The sequence below is a fragment of the Zonotrichia leucophrys genome, chromosome 28 (genome assembly GCF_028769735.1).
Source record: "Zonotrichia leucophrys gambelii isolate GWCS_2022_RI chromosome 28, RI_Zleu_2.0, whole genome shotgun sequence".
NCBI classification, from domain to species: Eukaryota; Metazoa; Chordata; class Aves; order Passeriformes; family Passerellidae; genus Zonotrichia; species Zonotrichia leucophrys.
The window spans coordinates 2,878,376-2,893,651 of record NC_088197.1 but is presented as its reverse complement, the minus strand read 5'-3'; the positions used below and the strand labels follow the sequence as shown (position 1 = coordinate 2,893,651).

The 15,276-nt window shown below is 50.4% G+C and overlaps 2 protein-coding genes across 3 annotated transcripts in view; one reads left to right on the top strand and one right to left on the bottom strand.

Annotated features, from left to right (window-relative positions):
- The first annotated feature begins 1,125 nt into the window (after positions 1 to 1,125).
- F2RL3 (F2R like thrombin or trypsin receptor 3) lies at positions 1,126 to 3,374 on the top strand. The gene is made up of 2 exons (XM_064734547.1): positions 1,126 to 1,201; positions 2,305 to 3,374. Exons 1-2 carry the CDS (start codon positions 1,126 to 1,128, stop codon positions 3,372 to 3,374), a joined length of 1,146 nt encoding a protein of 381 aa, XP_064590617.1.
- A 972-nt stretch (positions 3,375 to 4,346) lies between these two features.
- CPAMD8 (C3 and PZP like alpha-2-macroglobulin domain containing 8) overlaps positions 4,347 to 15,276 on the bottom strand; it is a 68,662-nt gene continuing 57,732 nt past the window's right edge. For both annotated transcript variants that reach the window (XM_064734391.1, XM_064734392.1), the window contains exons 42-43: positions 8,928 to 9,123; positions 4,347 to 7,917 (exon numbers count right to left, since the gene is read on the bottom strand). In XM_064734391.1, the coding sequence (XP_064590461.1) occupies position 7,917; positions 8,928 to 9,123 (197 nt within the window). In that variant the 3' untranslated portion in view covers positions 4,347 to 7,916. The remainder of the gene's footprint in view (positions 7,918 to 8,927; positions 9,124 to 15,276) is intronic.

Genomic DNA, 15,276 nt, shown 5'->3' with positions numbered 1-15,276 from the left:
CACAGGAGGGACCTTCTCTGGGGGTTAGAGCAGGGGGAACCTGGCAGCAAAGGATCTTCAGGCTCATTTAAGCTCTGCCAGGCCCTGTTCCAGCATCATCTGGGTTGTCTGCAGCTCCCTGTGCTGCTCTGAGCTCTTATCCCAGGCCCAGTGGGGATTGTGAGGGTGGGACTGCTCAGCTGTGGGGAAAAGCAGCTTTTAGTGGGGCAGGAGTGGCTGGAGCTCCCCATTATCTCCCCACCAGCAGGGACTTCCTGAGTGCCCTTTGCAGGCCCCTTTCCTGCTGCTTGGAGCTGCTCTCCCTGTCCCAGTGCTTTATCAGGGGAAGCAAAGCTTCTCCTCTCCGTGCCACCCACCCTTGGTGTGTCATGGTGCTCCTGCTGCTGCTTTCCAGTGCAAAGTCCTCCAAAAACCAGAGGGCTTTTAACCATTCTCTGTAGTTAAAGGTGCAGGAGCTTGGTGCTGTTTAGCCAGGAATAAAAGGGAATAAAAGGGAATGAAAGGGAATAAAAAGGAATAAAAGGGAATAGAAGGGAATAAAGGGGAACTCAGAAGGGTCCAGCCTGACCTGGAGGCTGCAAGGCTGACACTAAAACCCTTCCACTGCCAGAACATCTCCCCAGAATCACTGGCAGATCTGGGTGGTCTGCAGCTCTGGTGCCTGGGATTTCTCCCTGTTTATAGTACCAGCAATTGTTGTGACTCAGGCTTGAGGAAAAGACCTCAGCTCGCCCACAGAGCCACTCAGGTCTCTGCTGTGTGAGGATGCTCAGCATTTCCACGGGCTGAGCTGCCTGCGTTCTGTTTACGTGCAGACCAAACCCCACATTTGTTATTTCCAGGAATATTCCGGAGCAGGAAGGAGACCCAGATGAGTCACTTGAGCCACCATCTCACTCTGAGGATGAAGTGCAGCCCTAAAACACTTCACACTGGGTGAACAAGCCCCTCCCAGCCCCAGTCTGACGCTGGGGGTGTCCAGCGGTGCCAGCCCCTCCATCCCCTCATCCTTCCGAGGGTTAAGGAGCAGCAGGAGCAGGAAATGCGTGAGCAGGGTCCCTCTGCTGCTGCTGCTGCTGCTGCTGCTCCCACACAGCTCTGGGCTCTGCCAGACCCTGCACTGCCATGGGCACCCTTGGGATCAGGCAGCTCCTGCTCTGCTGGGCCCTCTGGGGACTCTGCCTGGCCTCAGACTATGATGGTGAGTGTCTGCTTTGGGTCAAAGCTGCCTCTTGTTAAAGTGCTGGGTGTTTGGAGCTTTGTACAATCCCTGAAATCCCTTTTTTTAATGGGTTCACAAGGGAGGATGCTCTGATAGAGCTTCGTGTGGCTCTTGTTGAAGCAGGAGGTTGTCAAAGGTGATACAGCAAAGAAAGAAGCTGGGGTGGAAGAAACTAGAAAGAGAAAGGAAAAAGAGAGGAACAGTAAACCAGAAAGGACTCAAAAGCTAAATCTTCAGCTAATAATACACCCAGAGCCACAACTTCACACTGGAGTGGCTCCAGAACTTCAGATTGTTGTGAAAGTCCAGCAGAGGAATTTCTCTCTGGATTCCCAGGCCTGTACAGGGGAATTGTTCTCTGGATTCCCAGGCCTGTTCATGGCTGTACATGGGAATTTCTCTCTGGATTCCCAGGCCTGCTGATGGCTGTAGAGCATCACAGTCCACTGTGAGCTGTGGGAAACCACAGGGCAAAGGAATCAGAGCTGTTCTCAGAGAGGTGGCTGAGGGTGGCTCCTGCACACCTAACTCTGCCAGCTTTTTCTGCCTGTCACTCAACAGCCTTTCCAGAACATTCCCCGTTGTAGGGACCCCAGCAGAAAAGACAAAGAGCAGCCTTTGGGGTGAGCTGTGTGCTCAGAGTGTCCAGCTGAGTGAGGAACAGGCTGAGTGAGGAACAAACTGAATAAGAAAGAGGCTGAGTGAGGAATGGGCTGAGTGTGGAATAGACGGAGTGAGTAACAGGCTGAATGAGGAATAAACTGAATAAGGAACAGCCTGAGCGTGTAACAGGGTGAGTGAGGAACAGGCTGAGTGAGGAACAGGCTGAGTGAGGAATGGGCTGAGTAAAGAACAGGCTGAGTGAAGAACAGACTGAATAAGGAACAGGTTGAGTGAGGAACAGGCTGAGTGAGGAACGGGCTGAGTGAGGAAAGGGCTGAGTAAGGAACAGGCTGAGTGAGGAACAAACTGAATAAGGAACAGGCTGAGTAAGGAACAGGCTGAGTGAGGAACAGGCTGAGTGTGTAACAGGCTGAGTGTGTAACATCCTGAGTGAGTAACAGGCCTCCTTCCCCTCCCAGATTACTCCCAGAACAGCACCAGCGAGCAGCCCAGCGCACCAGAGGTCACCCCTTGTCCCCGAGCCATCCCGGGGGACCAGGCCACGGTCAACAACGTCACCTACCTGCTGATCCCCGAGGCCACGCGTGCCCAGCTGGGCAGTGCCGTCACCGTGCGCCTCATCCCGTGTCTGTATGTGCTGGTGCTCCTGCTGGGGCTGCCCTCCAACGCCCTGGCCCTGTGGGTGCTGGCCACGCGGGCCGAGCGCCGGGCCCCCACCGTGTTCCTCATGAACCTGGCCATGGCCGACCTGCTGCTCATCTCCGTGCTGCCCTTCAAGATCTCCTATTACTTCCTAGGCAACCACTGGCCCTTCGGGGAAGGGCTGTGCCGCCTCACCACGGCGCTGTTCTACGGGAACATGTACTGCTCCGTGCTGCTGCTCAGCTGCATCAGCGTGGATCGCTACCTGGCCGTGGCTCACCCCTTCTCCTCCCGCGCTTTCCGCACTCCCACCTTTGCCGCCAGCACCTGTGCCGGGGTCTGGCTCTGCTCTGCCGCCCTCACGCTGCCCCTGACCCTGCAGCAGCAATCCTACCCGCTGCTCGGGGCAGGCCTCACGCTGTGCCACGATGTGCTGCCCAGGCATGACGATGATGGGTTTTACTTTTATTATTTCGTGGTGTTGATCTCCTGCGCCTTCCTGCTGCCGCTGGTGCTGCTGGTGCTGAGCTCGGGCGCGGTGCTGCGCGTCCTCCTGCGAGGGGGAGGCCGCTACGGCCATGCCGCCAAGCTCACGGCCCTCATGGTGGTCACTCTTGTGGTTTTTTTCGCTCCCAGCAACATCCTGCTGCTGCTTCACTACTCCAGCCCCTGCTCCCGGCTGCACGGCCGGCTGTACCTCAGCTACATGGTCAGCCTGGCCCTCAGCACCTTCAATAGTTGTGCTGATCCCTTTGTGTATTATTACGTGTCGGAGGATTTTCGGGAGAAGGTAAAGAGGAGAGTGTTCAGGGGCAGCAAAAAAACCACCACGTCCCTAAAGACCTCCAAGGAAACGCTGCCCCGTTCCAAGCACTCGCTGGTGTGAGCCTCCAGGGCACTCATCATGCACACAGAGGGGATAAGAGGAATTCAGCACTGGAATTCCACAAGTTTCACCCAGAACAGCGTTTCCCAGGAGTGCTTTTCACTGTTTGCACAGATAAGGATGAATAAAGCCAGGCTGTGGGATTCTTTGCCCAGACAAGATGCTGAGTGCTGGACACATCCATCCTGCACTGGGACACCGCCTTCTCAGCTGGTCCCACACCACCAGCTGGGTCTGGTGCTCCCAACCTGGCTGTTCTCTGCCTGCTAGTCCTGCTCCTGGCTTGCTCTCTGTCCTTAAATGCATATTTAAGTGCATATTTAAATGCATATTTTCCCTTCCCCTAAAACTGAAAAAGACCCATCATTGCAAAACCAAATGTTTCAAAAGAGACTCTCCTGAACTAAACCAGTCTGTCAAAAGAGTGCAGAGCGCTGGCTTGTGTAGCAAAAACATTCTTGGCTTGATTTGTCAGCAATGTCAGCCCACTGTTGAAAAAAGGTGTAAAAATCCCCTTCACTCATCCCTGTTTTTGCAAATCACCCTTGGCATCCATCATTTCTTTCAGGCAAAGTTGTGTTAATGGATTTTGTAAAAAAATGATGTCTCATGGAGGGAAATAGTAAAGTAGGAATGGAGCAAAGCCTCTGGTATTCCACACTCCCTTTGAGCAATGTCACCCACAGCCAAAAGCTGGCTCTGATCAAAGAGGTGCTCAGGTTTGTTGTTTGTTGGAACCTGCTGCAAATCTGACAAAATGCAGCCTGCTCATCTCTCAGACACAACTGGGGCACAGCTCTGAGAGCAGCCAGGTAGAAATGAGCAATAAACCTCTTTAGAGCCCCTTAATTCTTTTGTTTTCCCAGCACAGGCATGACAACATAAAGCGTGAATAAGAGGCAGAGAGGATTGTCTTAAAATCAGTTTTTAATAAAATATTTATCAGAATCTAAAACAAACACTTTTCTGGACTCAGACTTGCTAAGATGTGTGTGAACAAACCAACAACTGGTCAGAGAGCTGTTTGTGTGTACCTGTGGGGGCAAAAGGCAGGGGAAACACAAAGCTGGGCTCCAGGTGCTGGGCACTCAGTCAGAAACAGCAGAGACTTAAAAAAAACCCCAAACCCAACCCCAAAGCCAGGCTGGGAGAGGTTTTCTAAAGAGTTTCTCTATTCACAATAATGAAAACCAGGTTATTGTGCATTAAATGTCAACAGTCAGTGTGAGCAAAGCAAGTGCTGGTGTGTCAGGGATGTTCTTCAAGCAAGCTGAACATTCTTCTGGTATTTGCTTTCTACTGAGGCTGATTAAGAAGGAGGGGAAGAGGCAAGACCAAAACACAGGACAAGAAAGAACAAGGGGGGCTATTGCTTTAAAATAAATACCATGGTAATGATTACTCTGCATAATGTACAGTTACAAATATATAAATATTCATTTCCTTGAAAGGATTGCAAGCATCAATCACTGATAACTAGCACTGCTGCAGCTATTCAGTCACAGAACTCGATGGAAGAAGAAATTTCTGTGTCTTACAAACCCACTGGCATTTTTCTCCTTTTGCAGTGAGGGACCATCAGGAAAAGGAAAGGAGAAATATCTCTGATAGAGGGAGGCAAAGTCTCTAAACCAGAAATAACCCAAAGCAGCAGCAGCAGCTGCTGGCCTTGCTGGCTTTGGCTTTCCAGCACCCAGCTGGTCTTTTCCTTGGTGGAAAAATAAAATAAAATAAAATAAAACAAAACCAATCCTTCTGTCTAAACTGCCTGGCTGAGGTGCATAAAGTGGGAGCCTGAGATGTCCTTGTGCTCCCAGGGACAGGAGGGAGACTGAGCAGAGCTGGGCCTAAGCCTGTGAATGGCTTTGAGTCTGTTCAGCTGTTTCTGTATTCCAAGCAGGGTGTTGAACAATGGAGGAAAAATAATCTATGATTTTTTTTTCCCCCCCTAGATAAGAGTGAATGATGGCTACAAGAAACATGAACAGCAAATGTGGGACAGGGGAAAGCTCTGGATCCTCAGCTGGGGTGGAGAAGGGAGCAGAGACCTCCTTTATTCCTGCCATGGGGGGAAAAGGCAACCACAGTGGTGGAACTGCAGGTTCCTGGATTCATTTCCTTCAATAAAATCACCTTTTTTTCTTTTTAGCCACAAAGAGGAGTTGGTTTGGAGCAGCAAGAGCAGAGGGAGGCAGAGGCTGCCAAGAGAAGAGGGACTGAAGTGCCAAGGCTGGGGGTGAAGTGAGGATCCAGAAACCCTGTCCCATCCCCTCCCACACACTGCCCTGCTCTGTCTGGCTCTGAGGACATTAAAGCTGCTCTGCCTTTGCCTTCTGAGGGTCCAGGGCTCTCTGCCTTTCCTTTGAATTGTAAAACAGAAGCCAGACTCCTCTGCCTCCAGCACTGGCACAGAGATGCCTCAGACAAGGCCCTGATTGATGGGCTGGCACCACCAGCAGGAATTATTTACCTGGCAGCAGCAGGGGGATGTCTGCAGCTGGAATTAGGACATTACATGTCCCACAGCCTGAGGAAAGGGAAGAAAGCCAGGTTTAACTCTTGGCTGGAGCTCCCCACCCTCACCTCCTCATCCCCAGGAGGAGATCTGAGTGCCCAAATATCTGTGAGAGGGGCAAGCAATTTCAAATTACTTCAAATATCTCTCCACTGGGTGTGCAATGGGTGAGAGAGAGGAGAGGAACACCAGAAAGGGACTGAGGAATGCAGAGCACAGGTCCCAGCTCATGGATGAAGGCAACCACAGCCATCACCAGGGTGACCAAATGCCTCATCCTCAAACTCACAGCCCCAAACAGCTGCAGCCTGAACCAGCAAACAGCAGGGCTTGTATTGTGCAGTTTTAAGTTTTAGAAAATAAAAAAAAAAAAAGAAAAGAAAAAAAGGAATCTTGTTGCAGCTCACACTAGGCCTGTTATTTACCCAGGGATAAATATTGACTCAGTCCTCTGTGTGTACACAATAGCCTGCCAGGACAGTTGCTTGCAGGAGGTGGAATTTTAGCTTAAAGGCATTAATTTACCTGCCAGGCAGGAATGCAGCTGCCAGGGTGAGGGCAGGATCTGCCCCTGCACACCCTGGACCCTCATCCCAGCAGGATCCCCATGAGGGGAGGCTGGCACAGCTGCCAGCTTCTGAGGCAGCTCAGAAATTTCTGGGAACTTCAAGAGCCAGACCTTCATCATGTCAACTGCATTCTGCAAATGTCTGGCCCCAGACAAAAAGGACTGGAAACTACACATGCCCAACCTCTGGGATACCTCCTGGTTGTCCCCATGTGGACATTTTTCTGGAATAAACTTGCCTTTATTCTGGAATGGAATGTCTATACTGGGATATATTCTTGTCATGGTTCCTGTGTAAACAAGCTTTAAAAATGAATGGAGCTAGGCTTTTTTTTTCTGTTTCCATTCACCAATAAACACCCTCAAAAAGGAGTTTCCACCCTGCTCTGGGTCCTGGTAACAATAGAAGTGGGAAGATAAAATATTAACACTATTTTGCAAGAGGCAATTGCATGTAACTCCTCCAAAGAGAACAATGCTGCTCCAGGCAGGAAGGGAAACTCAAAAAATCTTGGCTCCTGCACTTTTGGGAACACAAAGCTTTTCTTTTTAAGTTTTGCCACGTTGCTTGGGGCAGGTCAGACCGAGGGAGTCCAGCCTGTGACACCAGGGATTGGTACTGGCCAGGGAGCACCAGGACCAGAACATGCTGTGCTGGATGCCAGTGGGAGCAAAGTAAAAGGGGTTGGTGAAGCCAGGCAAATATTTAAAAAGGGCTCTGCCTAGGCCAGGTTCATTTTTAGGGGCTGAGAAGGCTGCAAGCAGCCCCTGTCAGCACATAGTGCAACACAAAGAGGGCTCCCCCACCTCAGCCCTGCCTCTGCTGAGGCTGCAAACAGCAGCAGACATGAAACCTTTCAGCCCTGGCAGTGGATTTCAGTTTTCTCAGGTTAAATGCACCTCCCTGAATAGTGGAGCCACAGGGAAGTGTTTCTTTCCTGATGGGCTGGGGAAGATGAGCAGCCTCTTGCTATGTCATAATTGGCAAAACACGCTGATTTTTTATTATTATAATTGGAGCAAAAAAACTTCTCAGCCATCTTTCCTCAAACAGCAGTTCAGCTAAGCACAAGGCCTGGACTTAGCTTCTAAGTGTAGCTAGGAAATGGCATTTGCAGAATATCCTGATAGCAGAGAAAACACTTGGAAATGCTCTATCAAAGTTTGAATTCCAGCCCCTATTTTTCTCACCTAGAGGGCACACAGCATATTGGTCTCTCATCACTGGGAGGGCTCCAAAGAGGATGCACAAGAAGGCAGGAAAATGGACAGAAAAATAACTCTGAGTGTCCCCCTTAGAGCTCCAGATCTGCCCCGTGGGGCAGCAAAGCCTACAGTTCTGAGGGCATCAGCAAGTAGTCATCATTCAGGTTCTGTTCTGCAGCAGGTCATCATCTGGAGGAGCAAACTCATACAGGAGTCGATTCTGAGCCTCTTCTCTGGATTTAAATTATGTATTTCTGTGGGGAAGAGAACACAAGGAGGAAAAGTCACCTTGCTGTGATGCATCTTTGTGAGATATCAGTGAGACTGGGAAAAGCTGAAAAGGTCACAGAGCTGGGAGGGACCCTCAGGGATCAAATCCAGGCCCTGTCCCTGCACAGACACCCCAAAAACCCCACCCTGAGCAGCCCTGAGGGCTCTGTCAGTGAGGGGCTGGGAACACAAACCCTGTGAGGAACAGCTGAGGGAGCTGGGGGTGCTCAGCCTGGAGAAAAGGAGACTCAGGGGTGCCCCCATCGCTCTCTGCAGCTCCTGAAAGGGGCCTGTGCTCAGCTGGGCTGGGCTCTTTCTGCAGCAGCACTGACACAACCAGAGCACACAGCCCCAAGCTGCACCAAGGGAAATACAGGTTGGATATCAGGAAAAAAATATAGGTTGGATATTAGGAAAAATTTATCGTTCTTTTAGTTTTTAATGGAAAGGGTGATGAAATTCTGGCATGGCTGCCTGGGGAGGTGGTGCAGTCCCCATCCCTGGGTGTGTTTAACAAAGCCTGGATGTGGCACTGGGTGCCAGGGTTCAGCTGAGGTGTTGGGGCTGGGTTGGGCTCGATGACCTTGGAGGTCTCTTCTAACCCAGTGATTCTGTGAACTATGTGAATTGTGTGAATTCTGTGTCCAAGCACTCCTGCAGCTCTGGCAGCCTTGGCACCATTCCCTGGGCAGCCTGGGCAGTGCCCAGCAGCCTCGGGGGGCAGAACCTTGCCCTGAGCTCCATGCCAAGGCCTGGCACAGCTGCAGCCCTTGCTGGGCTCCTGTCCCTGTCACTCCAAAGCAAGATCCATGTCCATTCCCCCTCCCCACCTTCCCTGGGCTCCTCTGCTCCAGCTGAACACACCCAGTGACACATCACTCCATTCCCCTGGGGATGAGGTCCCAGAGCCTTTTGGAGCTGTCCCATTCCCTTTTTGGGGAACTGACCAGCACAAGGACACCAGAGGTGGCTCAGAGCTCTGATGTGGACTCACCATTCTGCTGGGGTGGCCTCAGCCTGGCTGCTGTCCCCTGCCCTGGAGGTGCTGGCCGTGCTCAGCTCTGCCACCAGCTCGAACGCGTCGCCCTCCACGGCGAAGGCGTCGGGGTCGTACTCGTAGGAGTAATAGGACAGGTCTGAGTGCAGGGGGGGCCCCTCCTCGGCTGCTGGGGGAACCAGAGCTGCAGGAGCTGGGCAGGGCAGCAGGAAGGGGTTTTAGTCATGGACACCAGGGTATTTCATTGTGATTTCAGGGTTTACCCCAAAACCTTGGGTCCCTCCCTAATAATTCCCTCCCAGGTGTGTCAGTCACCTCTCCTTTCCCCTCCCAGCACTGTCTGCCAATTCTGGAATTCCAGAAGGGTATGGAATTGGCAGATTCAAAGGTGATGGCAGATTCAAGTGATTGGCAGATTCAAAGGATGCCCTCTTTCCCTGTGTAGCCACGATATTTTCTGAAAAATCCTTTCCTTAAGATCTTTTTTCCTTAGAAGCTGAGAGGCCTCAGGAACAAATTGTAAACAATGGTTAACTGCTGCTGTGGAATGCAACAGGTAAATCTGTGATTATTCCATGTTAATTGTTTCTAATTAATGGCCAATCACAGTCCAGCTGTCTGGACAGTCTCAATCAGTCACAAGCCTTTGTTATTCATTCTTTTTCTATTCCTTGCTAACCTTCTGATGAAATCCTTTCTTCTATTCTTTAACTATAGTTTTAGTATAATATATATGATAAAATAATAAATCAAGCCTTCTGAAACATGGAGTCAACATTCTCATCTCTTCCCTCACCCTGGGACCCCTGTGAACACCATCACACCCCAGAGGGGCATTGGGGCCATCCAGGTGTCCTTTGTCCCTTTGTCCCTCCCCTCCTGTCCCTGCTTGGTGGCTCCCTGCCCCTCTCCCCGGGGTTAAAGGAGCAGCAACCACGGGCTCAGGGAGTTCTGTTGGAGCTGGTGCTGCATTCAGAGGCCTGTGGGCCAGAATAAAGCTCTGGATCCAAACCCTCCATCAGAACCGACTCCTTTCCTTCACCATCACCTTAAAGCTTCTCCACAGAGGGAAACCTGAGGAGCAGCCCCTGTTATGGGGGGAAGCTCCATCCCAGCACCACCAGAGCTCCTGCAGGCCTGGAATTGTCCCCACAGGCCCAGCTGCAGCACCCAGCCAGCCAAAAGTGTCTGTGGGGTGAAACACCACAAATCCACAGCCAAAAGTGTCTGTGGGGTGAAACACCACAAATCCATTTAACCAAAAGTGTCTGTGGGATGAAACACCACACACCCAGCCAGCCCAAAGTGTCTGTGGGGTGAAACACCACACATGCCACAGCCAAAAGTGTCTGTGGGTGAAACACCACACACCCACAGCCAAAAGTGTCTGTGGGGTGAAACACCACAATTGCCACTATTTGGTCAAGCAGCAAGGTTCAGACAAGCTCAGGCACGTCCTGTGTGCAATATTGGCAATTATTCCAATACCAGGGAATGTATTGGTGGGGTTCATAGGGGAGGGGAGAAGCTGCTGCAAAAGGAGTTTTCAATTTCCCAGTCTGAGAAATTGGAATGAAATGAAAGGAAAGAGGGGGAAGAAAGAGAGGGGAAATAAGGAAGAAAAGGGAAAACAAAAGGGGAAGGCAAATAAAGGTGGGAAGAGGAGGAAGCAAGGAGGGAAAATGAGAAAACAACAGAGAGGAAGAAGAAGAAACAAGAAGAGAAAGAAGAAGAAACAAGGAGACAAAGAAGAGGGAAAAGAAGGAGAAACAAGAAGAGAAAGAAGGAGCAAACAAGGGGGGAAAAAAGGAGAAAACAAGGGGGGAAAAGGAGAAAACAAGGGGGGGAAAAGGAGAAAACAAGGGGGGAAAAGGAGAAAACAAGGGGGGGAAAGGAGAAAACAAGGGGGGGAAAAGGAGAAAACAAGGGGGGGAAAAGGAGAAAACAAGGGGGGGAAAAGGAGAAAACAAGGGGGGGAAAGAAAGAGAAACAAGGGGGGAAAAGGGCAATGTAGTTTGAAAAAAGTCTCCTTTTCCAGCATGGAATTACCTGAGGTGCTGGAGTTCAAGCCCATCAGCCTGAGGGCTGCACACAGTGAGATAAAAAGGGGCAGATGGCACAAGGGGTTCACTCTGCACCCTGAAAATCTCCCCTCACCAGACACCTCAGGTAAGGAGAGCCCCATCTCTATGGGGACATGGCCTGTGTGCCCTCAGCTGTGCCTCATTCCATAAAACAAGTGACAAAGCTGCAGGGACACCCTGAGGGAACAGCTCACCTGGTCACTGATCAGTGCAGGCAGCCAATTTCCTTTTGGAGAAGGTTTTGAGGCCAGGAAGCCACAGCAGAACCATGGACTCCAGCCTGCACGAGGAGCTGAGGCACCTCTGCCCCAGCACAGTCACACAGCACTGAAATCTCCATCACTTTGTGTAGGGACAGCCCAGCACAGGCAGGAGCAGGAATTTCTCCTTTTCCCACTCCCTGCAGCCTGTGCAGGTCCCTCTCACCAGGCTGTGCCTCTGTGCTCCCTACCCAGAGGGCAAAACTGCAAGATAAAGGGCAATGTAGTTTGAAAAAAGTTCCCCTTTTTGAGCACTGAGGTGCTGAAGTTCAAACCCATCAGATAAAACTTCCAGGAACAGCAGCAGATTTGTGTTTCCTAAAGTGCTCCTCGAGCCAGCTCAGCTGTCCATCCTTCCTGTGTACACTGCTTTAATCCAAACCAAAGCAAGCTCTGAGGCAGAATTATTGCAGGGGAGGAAAAATCCCCAGCCTGCCCAAAGCTGGCTTGATTTAAAGAGAACACTCATCAAGGCCTTTGAAAATGTTTGTTCTCTAGAAAGAAAATATCTGAAGGATCTTCCCTGTTGCCTCCCACATCCTCCCAGCTCTGGGCAGGGGAGTCAGGCTCTGTTCCCTCCTTCTTGGCCTCCTCCCTGGGAGAACCTGCCAGAGCATGAGCTCCTTCTATGAATGGGTGATTGCTGGGATGGGATGAACATCACAGGCCTGACTCTTCCCAGGAATTCAGCTCTGGAGCCCAAGCAAAGAGCACAGGCCGAGGTTTCCTGCTGCACACAAACCACTCCCCCAGCCCCAAATGTTTGTGCCACGGCCAATGTTTGCTGAGCAGGGATGGGGGGGAGAGGAAAACCAGCTCTGTGCCAGCTCAATCAGTCCTGAAAGAGCTGTGGGGAGCACACCAGCCAGGGAATTTTGGGGATGACTCCACCTGGAAGCAGAGCTCAGGCTGATGCTCCTGGTAGGAGCTGGTGTGGGTGATGGCATTTAATTAAAAAAAAATTAAAATCCACAAACAAAACACCCCCCCCAAACAAAAGTCATAATTCCACTTAGAACTTTCTCCCTGTTCCAGCCATTGGCCCTTTCTGATTGTTGGAGCAGAATTGTACAAAGAGCATGGCTGTGGGGAGCTGAGCCTGGGGGGGTTCCTGCTCTGATACCCCAGCACGGCTGCTCCACACACTTGGATGTTGGTTTCCACCAAATCCATGCAGAATCACAGCAGTGATGGCAAAATATTGTCCTCCAACCATCAGTGGCTGTGTCTGGAGCACCTTTGGCAGAGATTTTATCTGGCAGTTTTACTCTGGGTAGGGAGCACAGAGGCACAGCCTGCTGAGAGAGACCTGCACAGGCTGCAGGGAGTGGGAAAAGGAGAAATTCCTGCTCCTGCCTGTGCTGGGCTGTCCCTACACAAAGTGAAATTTCGGTGCTGTGTGACTGTGCTGGGGCAGAGGTGCCTCAGCTCCTCCTGCAGGCTGGAGTCCATGGTTCTGCTGTGGCTTCCTGGCCTCAAAACCTTCCCCAAAAGGAAATTGGCTGCCTGCACTGATCAGTGACCAGGTGAGCTGTTCCCTCAGGGTGTCCCTGCAGCTTTGTCACTTGTTTTATGGAATGAGGCACAGCTGAGGGCACACAGGCCATGTCCCCATAGAGATGGGGCTCTCCTTACCTGAGGTGCCTGGTGAGGGGAGATTTTCAGGGTGCAGAGTGAATCCCTTGTGCCATCTGCCCCTTTTTATCTCACTGTGTGCAGAAGAACAGCAGGGAGTTAGTGATGTGTGGGAGCAACCAAGGCACCACTGCATCACAGAGACACCGTCAGAGCTACTGGGGATCCCACAGGCTCCAAAATTCACCCAGATCCTGGTGGCCAAGGAGTGACAAGGATCTCAGCAAAGGCACAGCCAGAAATTCAGTGAGATCCCAGTCAGTAACTCAGCTCCTGCTCCAGGGTTTTCTATCCAAACAAATATTGCAGCAGGCTGTGAAGGCACAGGAGCACACCCAGAGCTGGGCCCACTCATCAAAATCCTGTCCCACCCTTCTGAGACTCAGTAATTCACCTGAGAAGGAACAGCTGAGGAAGGGGATTCACACAGGAGTTATTACAGCTGAGTCCTGTCACCCTGCACACTTCCCTGGCAATCAGAGGATCTACAGATGCAAAGAGGATCCCACCCATCTGCTCAAAAAAAGTTTTAAGGTCAAACCTCAGCCATTCTGCCTCTCTGCAGACTTTGGGAAGGCATTTTAAAATGTTCTGACAACAGCAACAGAGCTGCATCCTGACCTTTCAGGGCCATCTCTGTTCAATTACTCATCTTGAACAGCTGGAATTTATTCCTGCAAACCCACTGGCGTGTGTGGAACTTCACTGTGGGTCCAGAGGGAGCCCCAACACATCCTGCAATTCCCACTGATGGCTGGGAGGCTGCTTGCTCCTCAATTAAAGAATTCAATTAAAGCATCCAGCGGCCCAAGCTGAGCTGCATGGCAAACTCAGGAGGCTCCCAGACAACACAAACACCACGTGCCTCCCTGAAAACCCAGCATTTCCTGCAGATTAACACACCCAGATGGTTTCACACCAACCTGCCCTAAGCTTGATTCGGCTCCTGGAGTTTTGCAGCCCTTTAGGAAGTCCCAGATTTAGGCACGGCTCAGCAGAGCCCCTGCTGGAGCACCTGAGCCGACTTAACCCCATCACATGCTCCAGCAGCCCAGGAGAGGCTGCCTGAGGAGGGGCTCATTCATCTGCTGCTCTTTGATTCATGTCCCGTGTGCTTGACCTGAGAGGAGCCCTGAGGATTAATGAAAATCACATGCTGGGCCCTTTTCCTGGGGTGGGATTTAGTCAGTTTGATTCCTGAATGCTCATTCTGCCATGGCTGCTCCCAGCTCAGCATCCTCCTGCCAGCAAATTTGGGCACTCCCAGATGCCAGGACAAAGCCAAGTGCTTGTGCTTTGACAAAAATCCCTATGGCACTCAAGTTTGTCCATCTAAAATCTGAATTAAAATGCCACACAAAATAATCAGATTTTCCCCTTTAGCTCCTTCTGAGCCAGCACTGTTTCTGTCAATTCAGAACAGAAACCACAGAGGGATTTTCCTTTTACTTCAATACAGATTATTTCAAAAACTCTGTTCTAAACATTTTTTTGATTGTTCATTACCATCATGTTCCATCATTTTTTTTTTCCCCCAGGTAATCATATCAAATTTTTATTTGAAAATTATGTAATGGCAGCCCCATTTTTGTAGACCTTGGTGTGGCCTCACATTCCAGCAGTGCCCAAATGAAACACTTTGGGAATGCTGCTTGAAAGGGCTCAGATTGCAAATTTTCCATGCTGAGCACATGGCATGTGTATAGAATAAAGGGCAATAAGATATAAATATATTCACAACAAGCCCAGGAAAAAAAAAAAGGGGGGAGGAAAATAGTAGAGATATTAAACACTAAGACTGAATGACCATTAGAAAATGTGATAATGGAATATTCACCATATTTTTGCACCTCAATAAGAAAACTGTCCATCAGCTGCTGTCCAGAAAGAAAAGAGCAGATTGGTGTCTCCTTTTGGACATTTGTTAGTCTGACTCTGGTGCACAAGGAGGACATGAGGAACCACAAAACTCCTGAATTTAATTCTTCTCCTGAAGACTTGAACTGATTTTACCAATTTGTTGGGAGAGTTGGAGGCCAGGGGAAAATTAATGAGTGGAAAGCAGCCAGGAAAAAAATCTACACTAGTTTATTTACTAGAAACAGCATGAAACAAGCTATTCTATTGACCCTCCACTGCTTCTTGGTGAGATTTATTGTGAGCCATGAGCGAGTTCGACACGAGTCTTGGAAAAAAGTGCACGAACATAAGCACCAAATAAAATGAGCAGCCAAATTCCTGGCTACTCCATCCACTGACCTTAACATTTTTGTTCACTAAGGCTCTTTATTCCAAACAGAGAGAACCAAGGCTGCCAGCCCCATTTTTGCACACAACTGCAGGGACAGAGTTAATCCACCTGGATTT